The sequence below is a fragment of the Pseudophryne corroboree genome, chromosome 3 (assembly GCF_028390025.1).
Source record: "Pseudophryne corroboree isolate aPseCor3 chromosome 3, aPseCor3.hap2, whole genome shotgun sequence".
In the NCBI taxonomy this organism is placed as follows: Eukaryota; Metazoa; Chordata; class Amphibia; order Anura; family Myobatrachidae; genus Pseudophryne; species Pseudophryne corroboree.
In genome coordinates, this window is record NC_086446.1 from 773,118,056 (window position 1) to 773,131,942 (window position 13,887).

The following is a 13,887-nucleotide window of genomic DNA, read 5'->3' on the forward strand; positions in this document are numbered from 1 at the left end:
AACTCACTGACACTCACCATTTTTTCTGACAGCACAGTGCAGTGAGTGCACTGGCACAAGTAGCCAGCCTGCGCCTGTAGTAGCCGCAGCCTGGAGGAGCTCTATGTGAAATCGCAAGCAGAGGCTGTTCTCTGGCAAGAAGGAGCTCGTCCAATCGCTTCCCCTGACGGGCTGGCCACTGCTAAATATACCGATAATCAGTTCCAACTGTGTCAAAGTAGTGGAGCCCCAGGTGCAATGGGAAAGTCAGTGTCACTGCACAGTTGTACTGATTACTGGTATATTTAGCAGTGGCCAGCCCGTCAGGGGAAGCGATCGGAGGAGCTCCTTCTTGCCAGCCTCTGCTTGCGATTTCACAGATAGCTCCTTCATGCTGCGGCGCCGGCTGGCTACTTGTGCCAGTGCACTCACTGCACTGTGCTGTCAGAAAAATGGTGTCAGTGAGGCCCTGACACTCTGAGCGGCCTCACATTGCACACACGGAGCTTGCAGCCCCCGGACATCCCGCATCTGCACCAGCTAATCCAGGTGAAGTGGGGCGATGCAGCACTGTCTACTGCTTACCTACAGCGGGAGCTGCGCAGCCCGGCCGGCTCCTGCTGGAAGGTAGTTGTCGGGTCTCGGTGGGGCGTTGAGCGGGTCCCGGGTAGGGGGGTGGCGGCGGGCAGATCCGGAGCTGTACTCCCAGTCGCAGAGGAGGGTGCTGGCGGCAGAGCGGCAGTGGAGCCGGATGAGCGGGGCCAGTCTGTCAGCCCTGCAGCACAGATTCATGTGCTGGCGGGGAGCAGGATTCAAAGCGGGAGATGCTGCAGGCTGTGATTGGATGGAGACTACAGGAGGTGATTGGCCGAGGAAACAGCCAGTCACCTCCTGCATTCCGCTGACAGGCTTAACACATGCAAACACATATTCAGATGAGCGCGTCCTGTGGGACCCGCTCATCTTTTAAATGTGAGTCCCGGGCGGCTGTTTCTGGGTAAAATACGCGCCATAGCGCGTTTTTGCGATCACTGACAATAATGCACATGACACAATATGCACACACCGTAATGCCCCCTACACATTATGCCACACACCGTAATGCCCCCGACACATTATGCCACACACCGTAATGCCCCCGACACATTATGCCACACACCGTAATGCCTGTGACACATTATGACAGGAATCGCAATGCCCGTTATACATTATGCTACACACTGCAATGCCCCTGATACATTATAGCACATACAATGTCTGTGACACAGTATGACACACACCACAATGATCCTGAGACATTATACCACAATGCCCGTGACATAGTCTACAACACACTGTAATGCCAGATACATTATGACACACACTGCAATGTCCGTGATACATTATGCCACACACCGTAATGCCCATTACACATTAAGTTCTACAGTAAGGCTTCCAATTACTTTTAAATTACCTGCTCGTTGCCAGGGGTTTCATGCTCTTGGTTCCATGCACGGTGCCAGGATGTCATGCTCGTTGCCAGGGGTTTCATGCACTGGGTGTCATGCTCGTTGCTAGGGGGTAGTGCTTGTTGCTAGGGCCGTGCTCCCAGTGCCAGATATTCCCCCACAGTGCCAGGTATATGCACCCAGTGCCAGATATTCCCCCACAGTGCCAGGTATATGCACCCAGTGCCAGATATTCCCCCACAGAGCCTGCTTCCCCCCCCAGTGCCAGGTATATGCCCCCAGTGCCGGGTATATGTCCCCCCAGTGCCAGGTATATTCCCCCAGTGCCAGGTATATGCCCCCCCAGTGCCAGGTATATGCCCCCAGTGCCCGATATTCTCCCACAGTGCCAGATATTCCCCCCCAGTGCCAGGTATATGCCCCCAGTGCCAGGTACATGCCCCCCCAGTGCCAGGTATATGCCCCCAGTGCCAGATATTCCCCCCCAGTGCCAGGTATATGCCCCCAGTGCCAGGTATATGCCCCCCCAGTGCCAGGTATATGCCCCCAGTGCCGGGTATATGCCCCCCCAGTTCCGGGTATATGCCCCCAGTGCCAGGTACATGCCCCCAGTGCCAGATATTCCCCCCCCCCAGTGCCTGCTTCCCCCCCAGTGCCAGGTATATGCCTCCAGTGCCGGGTATATGCCCCCCCCAGTGCCAGGTACATGCCCCCAGTGCCGGGTATATGCCCCCCCAGTGCCAGGTATATGCCCCCAGTGCCAGGTACATGCCCTCAGTGCCGGGTATATGTCCCCAGTGCCAGATATGCCCCCCCAGTGCCAGGTATATGTCCCCAGTGCCGGGTATATGCCCCAGTGCCTGCTCCCCCGGCCCCCCCCCCCCTATGTGTTGGAGGGACACGAGCGCATCGCGCGTCTCTCCTGTGTCCCTCCTGGCTCTCCCCCGGCTGGTCTAATAAAGGAAGTGCCGTTCGTGAGCCAATCAGAGCTCACGAACGGCACTTGCTTCCTTAGACCGGCCGGGGTAGAGCCAGGAGGGACACAGGAGAGACGCGCGATGCGCTCGTGTCCCTCCAACACATAGGGGGGGCCGGGGGAGCAGGCACCGCAGGGAGGGAGAGCCGGAGAGGAGATCGCAGATTGACATGCGGACGCTCGTCCGCATGTCAATCTGTTCTAAATCAGTGGCGCCCCGCAGCCCCTCGCCCCCAAGCCACCGCGAGGACTGCGGGGGCAGTAGTTACGCCACTGGTTCATCTGCAGCCCATCTGCAGACTGCAGCTGATGCACACTGGGTCCAAGGGGGGCAAAAAGAGCTGGGGGTAACAAGGAAGCAGGGACCGTGTGTGTGTGTATGGGGGGGGGGGGGGGGGGCAGCACAATAAGGCAACTTGGGGTGATCATAGTGAACCTGGGGCAGCAGGGAAGTAGGGGCGGTGTGGGGGAGGGGTGGGCAGAGCAAGGCCACGGGGGGGTGTGGGGGTTTGGCCATGGTGAGTCTGGGGCAGCAGGGACACTGTGGGGAGCAGGGATGGAGTAGCAGCAGCTGTGTGGGGTAGAGCGGAGGTTGGTGCAGCAGTGAGGCATGGGAGACAGAGTGGCAGCAGCAAGGGGTGGGGAAACGGGCAGACTTATTAAGCTTGGTGAAGTGATAAAGTGGAAGGTGATAACGCACCAGCCAATCGGCTCCTAACTGTCATTTTTCTAACCCAGCCTGTGACATGGCAGGAGCTGATTGGTTAGTGCTTTATCACCTTCCACTTTATCACTTCACCAGGCTTAATAAATCTGCCCCACAGAGCGGTGGCAGGTGCTGCGTGGAGGCATTGGGGCAGAGCAGCAGCAATGGTGGTGGGGGGTTGCACAGAGTGGCGGCAGGTGCAGTGGGGGTATAATTCCAAGTCACTTAGTTAACATAAAAGATAAATGCTGTTTCCCAGTGGAGTGTCCTGGTCACACATGAAGCAGGGGAAGACTTTTTTTCTCTACCCATCTCTCCCTGGGACACCTCTGATTGGCCAGCATAAGAGAAGGGGGTGGAGAGTACAAAGAGGAGGCGGGGAGACAGCAGTCTTCTCTGCTCTTCTCCCCTCCTCCTTAGATGGTGAATTTTTTCTGTGCTTCTATGAATCACTCTCCCCATACTACTGTATGGAGAAGCAATGCTGACATCAAGCTGGGGCACCGCTGGAGAAATCTGAGATTTCTCTAAGGTAGCCCCTTCTGTGAGTGGGGCGAAAGCAGTGAAAAGCCCTGTTATCACTGATAAAGGGCTTTTCACTGCTACATGAATAGACCCCTAACGGCTTTCGACATCCACAGGCAGCGTCATTTCTTTCACTTTGGCCATAGTGTTCAGAGCAAATGTTACTATGAGCTGGCAGTCATAGATGTCTATGTACTAAGCCTTGGAGAGAGAAAGTGGACAGAGATAAAGTACCATCCAATCAACTGTCATGTTACAGGCTGTGTTTGAAAAATGGCCGGAGCTGGTTGGTTGGTACTTTATCTCGTCCAATGTATCTCTCTTCAAGGCTCAGTACATAGAACCCATAGGGGTCTATTCATGAAGCAGTGAAAAGAGTGGAGAAGTGAGCCTGTGGAGAAGTTGCCCATGGCAACCAATCAGCTGCTCCGTACAATTGTATAGCATGCAAAATATAAATGTTACTACAATGCTGATTGGTTGCCATGGGCAACTTCTCCACTGGCTGGCGTCTCCACACTTTTCACTGCTTCAATAACAGACCCCATAGTCTGTTGGTATTTGAGGCCAATTTTCCTGGATCCTTCAGGTTAAATGTGTTCTTCTGCCTGCATCCAGCTCCCCATTGCTTTGGCCAGACCTGTCTTCATCTATTTTATGGGTCCTAGAAGGTCATTGCAGAGTGGCTGAACTTAAACTTAGTGCTTCACAAATTGCTTTTCGTTAATCATGGGAATTTATGCAGCCTCAGATGACATCACTACACCTGTAACCTCTTCATCAGTCATCTGCCTCTTCTCAAAATACTTATAAAGGACATTTTCAGGTCTTCAGCTATCTTTTCATTGTCTTTCTCATCCTTCCACTTCTGGGCAGCAGATTTATATAAATTCATTATAGAAACAGAGAATCTGATGGCAGATAGGAAACATATGGCCCATCCAGTCTGTCCTTTATGGTTGAGGCATAACTCACAACTGTTCTGATTCCAGCGGGACAGTCCCACTATTCAGACCCTGTCCTGCTGTCCCACCCATGGGCCGCAGTGTCCCACAGGAGGCGGGGCAATATGGGAGAGCCTGTGATCACCGCTGCACTGCTCTGCAAAGTAGCCGGTGACCACTGCGCATGGCATCTAACAGTGCAGGGAGGTGAGCCAGGGGCTGCTCAACTGTGGAGCACTGCCCCCCCCCCCAAAAAAAAAAACTAGGCCTGCTCTGACCAAAGACGTAAGGTGTATAGCAATGGGAAGTGATGGCACCCCTGCCAAGTGCCGATGGTAGGGAAAGCATGCTCCCAGACCCTTGTTTAGAATGTATAATATAGAAATATATACTCGTTTCAAGCAGGTTCTTCTTGCACAAAGTCTTAAATAAAGACTCTTATCTCCACAGAGCATTTAATAACCTCTGTTACTATTATTCTCGCAGTCATGTAGGTGATTGGGACTAAAGTCTTATCCAGGATATCAATGAACTAAATAAGACAAGAATCAGAACAAAACAAAACAAAATAATATTTATTTATTTTTTCAAATAAAATAAACTGAAAAATCTTTGTAGACATAACTCCTTGTTCCACCGCTGTAATATCATATTTTACATCATGCTCATTGTGGTCACTGAACGCACATTCTTCTCTTTCTTGGTGTAGGCTACACTGAAATTTTCACAGTCGGTCGCCATCCCAAAAGATCAAATCAGTCTCCACTTGGAATCCTCACAGGGGTCTATGTGTGCCCTCCGTGCCGTGGATAAGAGCGTCCAGATCTCCTATGAGGACAAAGAGTTAACTAAAGAAAGTGTGAGTAGATCTTTGATATGGATTCATGTGGAAATCGATATGAGATAATAATGTGGAAAGGATTTGAACTGTGTACATGTCTGGAATCCCTGTAAAGTAGAGATGTGTAGGGCCCCATCATGTTTTGTTTTGTTTTTTTGGTTTTGGCAAAACCACCCTCAGTAGTTTTGGTTCGGATTTGGTTTAATATTTCTTGAAAATATATAAAAACAACTAAAGTCATGTAATTTGGACCTATTCTTGTTCCTACAGTATTATTAACCTTAATAACATTAATTTCCAGTCATTTCCAGTCAATTTTGACCAACTTACAGCTCACAATATTGGCCAAAGGCTGGCTGGCTATACGAAGCAACAGAGCAGCGGCACAAACACACGGCAGTTTAAAAGATTATAGCACATAGACGAAACATTGCAGAACAGCGGTGGCAGACAGGATGGCAGTTTCATAAACTACAACCCCATAGAAAGGGGTCTGGGACTCAGGATAGACAGCAAAAAGGTCGACGCCAATTGGTCGACACACCTTAGGTCGACATGGACAAAAGGTCGACATGGACAAAAGGTTGACAGGAACAATGTCGACATGGAAAAAGGTCGACATGAGGTTTTTTTTTTTTTGTGTGTCGTTTTCTTCGTAGAGTGACCGGGAACCCCAATTAGTGCACCGCGTCCCCTCGCATGGCTCACTTAGCTCGCCATGCTTCGGGCATGGTGCCTTCGCTCCGCTACCGCTTCGCTCGGCACAGATTACCGTTCCAATCGTAGTCCACGTGGATCGTTAAGTATGAAAAGGTTCCAAAAAAGAAAAAAAATTTGGAAAAAATCATGTCGACCTTTTTCCATGTCGACCTTGTTCCTGTCAACCTTTTTGTCCATGTCGACCTTTCGTCCATGTCGACCTAAGGTTTGTTGACCAATTGGCGTCGACCTAAGGTTTGTCGACCTTTTTGCTGTCGATCTGGAGTCCGGATACCATAGAAAGAATGGAATGTTTTCATTAATCAAGAAGAGGCACCAGGACAGTGCAGGGAAATGAAGGTGGAGTGACAAGCAGCCAAAACATTGATTGATTGATTGATTGATTAATTGAAATTGATGGATTTAAATTAAAGAAAACATTGTTGATAGCCAAGGATTCCCAACAACAAGGGTTCAAAGAGAAGCCAAGAAAATGAATAGTTACACTGCAGAGATAAAAACTCCACATCAGCCTGTCTTACACTAACAAATATTAGGAGGCTGAGCTGCTGGCCATACTACTTCTCCCCTTCCTAATTGGGTCTGAGTATGAGGGATAATATCATATTTTTATTCCTAAATCTAGGCTAGATGCAGAGAGATTTTTCGGCATATACATGGTCTATAAGCTTGCAAGCATTTCTGTTGACTGTTGTGAATAATTTCTCTCATGCATATTACTGAATAATACTAACAATGCCCCCCCAAAATAAAAACAAACAAACAGCAAACGGTATTATACAATTATTATTCTTTCAAATTAATTCATTATATACTGCCAGTTAAGCACACACAAGAAAGCATGATGAGAAGGAGGCATGAGCTGGTAAAGCATTGACTTGCGAGAGACCATCACCAATGCCCCTCAAAAATACAGCCCATAATGAAAAGAAATGTGGTACATCATGGAAATGTTCACCCACCCTTATTTTGCATATTAAAAAGGACATGCAGTTTAATAAACCAAGCACTTCAGTGAAAGGAACTGTCACTTTTGTGTCTGAAGTGCTTGGTTTGTTTGGGCCCCCACAAACCACGCTACCAATGGGCTTAAGGCAGATATCAGTGTTGTTATTCGTCATCACACTTGAAACACGTTAGTCTTATCATCACACACACAGTTGTTAATATCATCATCATAACCACCACCACCACCACCACCACCACACAATATTAGCTAATCCCCATTGGCATCCACTGTTTCAAAATAAGCTTCTATTTGTTGTAATTGGTGGCACAGCTCTTCCTAAAAGAAATTGTAATTCATTTTAATGAACATCACTTTTTCCACAGTACAATCCTTACTTTCCATGTCTAACCCATCACCATTCTAACTTTTACTACTACTCATCCTTGCATTTGCAGGGGGTTCAGAGATGGTGGAATGAGGCTTCTCTAGGATCACAGTGTCAGAATCAGAAATGTCAGACTTAGACATAGCTAACGTGGACACCCTTAGGCTCTCCTCAGGGATTTGTGAAGTTTCTGTACATACAGTTTGTTTTTCAGCCTTAGCATTCTTCTATTTTGGGGGCACTGATTTGTCAGTTTTAAAAGGTAACAAATCTAGTTGTGCAATGTGAGGTTAAAGAAATTTCCTGACTGTGTTTGGCGCTGGCTTTCGTAAATCCTTTTATTGCATGAAACAACCACTCGTTCTGGGATCCGAGAGTGGCGGGAAGACGCAAGCCAGGACCTTGAAAAATACAAAGGTTGGTGCACAAATCGTGATAACATCAGTAGACAAGGAAAACAATGATATTGACCATCACAAGTAGAAAATATGTCAAAGACTATAGTTGTGGGAATGAGTTTAAGCAACATACTGTTGACACATTTCATGATTTTTCCAGTTGTTTGGATTGTTCCAATACTCTATAAGAGGCGGATATCCAGACAGTGTGCAGGAGGGACAATCATTCCCCTGTTGGGGACCCTTTCCTTTCATGAAATTTAGACCGTTTTACATACCATATCAGAATGATTTTGTGGATGTGTTCAGCTTATTCAAGGTATGTCCCAATCACCAGCTTTCTTGTTTTATCCTCGTCTTTTTTAATTGCCCTGATTTTCTTCTGATTTTGTCTGCTTTGTACAGATTTTCTTTCTAATTTTCATGTCTTTATGCATTCTCTTTTAATGTCCACTAAACAGGAGATCGGTGTGAAGGTCCTAACAAATACTCAAATAGTGAAGCCAGAGGTCGTGTTGCCACCTTGTCTGTTTTTTGAGAAATTTAATCTTGGCGGTAAGAGATTTCGTCTGACCTTTTCTGGTAAATGTGTGAGTCGTGGGCACTCTAGAGTGTAATGGACCATAAAGAAGTTGGTAAAAACTTGGTGAAGATAATAGCTGCTTTCAGTGTTCGTAGGATGCTGGCTTTTGTGAAAGCCAAACAATCTCAATGGCTTGTTCCTCGTGGTTGCTCATTTCAATAGTGATGAGTCTGGTGTGTTCAGAAAAAAAATGTTGTGCTTGACCAAAATGTCTTTCCAGATATTTGGCACCTTACCATTTTTAAAAGCCTGCCCATTTGTGATTTCTGACCATACATATGAAGCCTAATTCAGACCTGATCGCAGCAGCAAATTTGTTAGCTAATGGGTAAAACCATGTGCACTGCAGGTGGGGCAGATGTAACATGTGCAGAGAGAGTTAGATTTGGATGGGGTGTGTTCAATCTGAAATCTAAATTTGCTTTGTAAAAATAAAGCAGCCAGAAACAATATAAACCACCCGAATCTAACTCTCTCTGCACATGTTACATCTGCCCCCCCCCCTGCAGTGCACATGGTTTTGCCCATTAGAGAAAAATGTTGCAGTTGCGATCAGGTCTGAATTAGGCCCATTGTGCATCATTAAGTGAATATGCTAACCAGAATACAGTGTGTAGCTTTAACGTCTTTGTTGATCTGCCATTACCCAAGTGTTTAAAAACAAAATAATAAGTAAAAGTCAAACAAAGCCTCCAGTGATGTGCCGTCAGGGTAGGCAGGGGTTGCAGAGCCTCACCTGTCCTACTCCTGTATACGCCAGAGTTTTGACTATAAAAAGGATTAGAACAATACAAAGAAGATATTTGTAACATCTTTGTATTATTTTAATAATTTTTATAGTCAAATCTCTCCAAATTTGCATCGCTCCGATGGAAATACAGGGACTGTCAGTTTCCAGTGGGTGCACACAGAGGGGTATATTTACTAAGGTGGGAGTTTTTTTTAGAAGTGGTGATGTTGCTCATAGCAGCCAATTAGATTCTATATATTATCTTCTAGAAGCAGCTTGATAAATGTTAAGTGGAATCTGATTGGTTGCTAAGGGTAACATCACCACTTCTAAAAAAAACTCACATTTTAATACATTTTCCCCATAGGGTCTAAAGTCATGTGATGAAAAAAATGTACCTTGGAAACATACAGTAATTGTCTAAGTTTCACAATATCTAGGGGGCTGATCAAATAAACACAATAAAGCGATCTATACTCTGCACATATAATTAGAAGATTCCGAGAGTATATCGATGATTCTATATAGAAAGATCTTTTATAATTCCATTGTCTAAAATTATAAAATGTTGCATTATTGACCAATGAGACTTTATAGCCATTGAAAATTTTATAGTTATTTCCTATTGGCTCTTTTTTTATATGTTGCAGGTGAAGGTGAAGTGTTGCCAATGCTGCAAAATGGCCCCAGCGAATCAGCCAGCAATGATGTGGTTAGAAAGTACTTCCCTGAAACTTGGCTCTGGAAGCTAATACCCACAGGGTAAGTAGAATCAAGGGGGCTGTAGCGTCCACTTGCTGGAATGATGCCACGTACCCAGCGTAAACGCTGGGCGGAGATTTTTGTGACCTTGCCCTCGGATATAGGGCCTAATTCAGACCTGATCATTGTTGTACGAAATCGCACAGAGGACGATTATCGAATGACTGCGCATATGTATGCACCGCAATTCGCACGTGCGAAACCAAACAGAAATATGATGGTGCAAAAATTTAAATCGCTAGACGTACGCAAGGTGATTGACAAGAAGCGGATGTTTGGGGGTGGTGACAGGATAAATGCAGGCGTTCCCAAGAGTTTTCAGGGCGGGTGTGTGACGTCATCTCTGGCCCCCATCAGCCTGTGTGTATCGCGGTGTAGGAGTAAATTCTGGGCTGCGCACAGACTGGAAAAAACATTGGATGGTGAGTGTGATGCGAATGGATTTGCAGATGTCCGCTGTTTGGCGAAGTTTTCGCACGGCGTACACATGCATTCACACACTTGCACGGGGCGGGTTTTCACTCTCTATGGGTGGCGACTGTCTGATCGCTACCCTCTGCAAAAACAGAGGAGAGATCAGGTCTGAACTAGCCCCACAGTCTGTTACCAAAAAAAACTAAATGCCCCTTTGCCACCAACAGATCCCACAAATCAGATACCATCTCGTCATGAATACTAGGCCTGATTCAGGCTTGTAAGCAAAGCAAAAAAGCACATAACTGGGCATAACCATGCTGCACTGCAGGTGGGGCAAAAGTAACATGTGCAGAGAGAATTAGATTTGAGTCGGGACTCGGGTGTGTTCAAACTGAATTCTAAATTGCAGTGTTAAAAATAAAGCTGTCTAACATTTGTGGGCTACATGCAAAAGCAGCCAGTATTTACCCTGCACAGAAACAATATAACCCACCCAAATCTAACTCTCTCTGCACATTTAACATCTGGGAAGGCGTTTGGTGAGGAAGATGAGCCGGACTGCAGCATTGAGGATAGATTGGAGTGGAGAGAGGTAATTGTCAGAGAGGCCAGTTAGGAGGAGATTACAGTAGTCCAGTCTGGAAATGAGCAGTGAGAGGATAATGGTCTTGGTGGCATCCTGGGTCAGAAAGGGTCTGATCCTGGAAATATTTTTGAGATGAAAACGGCAGGTTTGTGAGGTGCTGGATGTGTGGTTTGAAGGAGAGGGAAGAGTCAAGGATTACGACAAGACAGCGTACTTGGGGGATAGAGGAAATAGTCGTGCCCTCAATGGATAATGAGATTGTGGGAGGTGAGGTTGTGCAGGAGGGTGGGAAGATGATCAGCTCAGTTTTGGACATGTTGAGTTTAAGAAAGCTCTGGGACATCCACGAGGAGATAGCAAAGAGACAGTTGGAGGTACGAGTGAGGAGAGCCGGGGAGAGATCAGGGGAGGAAAGGTAGATTTGAGTGTCATCAGCATAGAGGCAATATTGGAAGTTAAAATAATTAATGAGGATGTATAGAGAGAGAAAAGGAGAGGGCCAAGAACAGAACCTTGGGAGACACCAACAGTTAGTGGAAGTGCCATGGGGGGGGAGGTAGCGTCATGAGGAGACAGAGAAGGAACAATCAGAGAGGTAGGAGGACAGCCAGGAGAGGGCAGTATCACGCAGACCAAGAGAGTGAAGAATTTGCAGAAGGAGAGGGTGATCCACAGTGTCAAAAGCAGCAGAGAGGTCAAGAAAAATAAGAGAGTAGTGTCCCTTAGATTTGGCTGCATGGAGGTCATTGCATACTTTTGTGAGGGCAGTTTCAGTGGAGTGGAGAGAACGGAAACCAGACTGGAATGGGTCAAGCAGTGAGTGAGAGGAAAGAAAGGCAGTGAGGCGGTTATAGACAATACGCTCAAGGAGTTTGGAGGCAAAAGGGAGGAGAGAGATTGGTCGATAGTTGGCGAGGGTGTTTGGATCAAGGGCAGGTTTTTAAGAATAGGGGAGACAAGAACATGCATGAGGGCAGAGGGGACAGTACCTGATGAGAGGGAGAGATTGAGAAGGTGGACAAGACGGGAACAGGCAGAAGGAGAGAGGAAATGGAGCAGGCGGGAGGGATAGGGTCAAGTGGGGAGGTTGTGTGTGTGTGTGTGTGTGTGTGTGTGTGTGTGGGGGGGGGGGGGTTGGAGGAACGGATGTGGGCCATGACTTCCTCATCAGATATGATATGTGGGAGAAAGATGTCAGAGTTGGTGAGAGTGAAGGGTAGGGGTGGGAAGGGATGGGTGGTGGCTGGTTGCTGGTCTGGTGGGATGTGATGTCCTGACGTATGGAGTCAATCTTGGATGTAAAATAAGTGGCAAAGTTGAGAGCAGACAATGAGGATGGGAGAGGAGGTGGCGGTGGGCAGAGGAGGGAGTTGACATTGGGAGTTGACAATATTATTAGCTGGGTAGTGTTACTGGGTGCCTTCCTGATATGTACCTCCTATCTGTCTGTACTACAAAATAATTCTTATCATTAATATTAAAGAAGACCAATTGACCCTGCTCTTTTAAAATGTATACAAGTGATGTAGTATATATTATATTATATTGGCTGGGCTATGTTACCGAGTGCCTGTCTGATATGTACCTCCTATCTGTCTGTATTACAAAATAATTTTTATCATTATTAAAGAACACCAGTTGTTCCTGCTCTTTTAAAATGTAAACAAATGACGCAGCACTTTGGGTATGCGTTACCGCTGCTTAGGATCCCGGCGGTCAGCGGGTCGATTAGACTTAGGTCGACAGTGTCTAGGTTGACCACTATTGGTTGACAGTAAGTAGGTCGACATGGTTTCTAGGTCGATAGGGACTCTAGGTTGACATGTACTAGGTTTTTTTGGTGTTGTTTTCTCCGTACAGTGACCAGGAACCCCAGTTAGTGCACCGCGTCCTCTCGTATGACTCACTTCGCTCGCCATGCTTCGGGCAAGGTGCCTCGCTCCGCTACCGCAGAGCTCGGCACAGGTTACTGTTCCCAATTGTAGTCAATGTGGATCGTAAAGTATGAAAAAGTTCTAAAAACTCATGCCGACCTTTTGTCATTTCGACCTTTTGTCATGTCAACCTAGAGTCCCTGTCGACCTACTTACTGTCAACCAATAGTGGTCGACCTAGACAGAGTCGACTTACAGACCGGATCCCAGCGGTGGAATGCCGGCCGGCGGGGGGCAGGCGCAACAATCCCCTTGCTGGCTCGCTGCGCTCACCACTCTATGGGTGTAGTCCCTGCTAGTCGGCATGCCGACTGTCGAGATTTAAAGGTGGGCGGGATGTAGCCATTGGTAATGTGACCGGCAGTCACATAACTACATCCCGACACAGCATATATTATATTAGCTGGGTTCTGTTACCACATGCCTGCCTAGTACATACCGCCTATCTGTCTGTACTAAAAAATAATTATTTTCATTAAGCAATCAGTATGATATACCAGCAGCCAGGATGCCGGCCGTCAGTATACCGACAACGGCATCCCGACCGTCAGTATGCCGGTAGCGGGGCGAACACTTGCCACAGGTTCTGTTGCCACTCTATGGGTGTCTTGGACACCAACGAGTGGGAATAGCCCCTGTTAGCTGTGATTCCGGCTGTCGGCATTGTCAGCGGTCAGAGTTCCGGCGTTGGTATCCAGGCCGCAGGGTCCTGACCATCGGCAAATTAACTGCATCCCTTCATTAAAACAAAAGAAGACCAATTGTTCCTACTCTTTTAAATTTATAAGTCTGTCATCATTTTTTTCTCAAAATCAAATTAAATCATTTGCACAGTGTATTATTAAGAGTGATGCGGCATATACAGGTTGAGTATCCCTTATCCAAAATGCTTGGGACCAGAGGTGTTTTGGATATGGATTTTTCCGTATTTTGGAATAATTGCATACCATAATGAGACATCATGGTGATGGGACCTAAATCTAAGCACAGAATGCATTTATGTT

General features: G+C 46.9%; 1 protein-coding gene across 3 annotated transcripts in view; it reads left to right on the forward strand.

The window, feature by feature from the left end:
• Positions 1–13,887, forward strand: part of LOC135056859 (alpha-2-macroglobulin-like protein 1) — a 176,405-nt gene that overhangs the window by 87,530 nt on the left and 74,988 nt on the right. For all 3 annotated transcript variants that reach the window (XM_063962532.1, XM_063962531.1, XM_063962533.1), the window contains 4 exons: positions 5,288–5,437; positions 8,032–8,190; positions 8,333–8,426; positions 9,835–9,946. In XM_063962532.1, the coding sequence (XP_063818602.1) occupies positions 5,288–5,437; positions 8,032–8,190; positions 8,333–8,426; positions 9,835–9,946 (515 nt within the window). The remainder of the gene's footprint in view (positions 1–5,287; positions 5,438–8,031; positions 8,191–8,332; positions 8,427–9,834; positions 9,947–13,887) is intronic.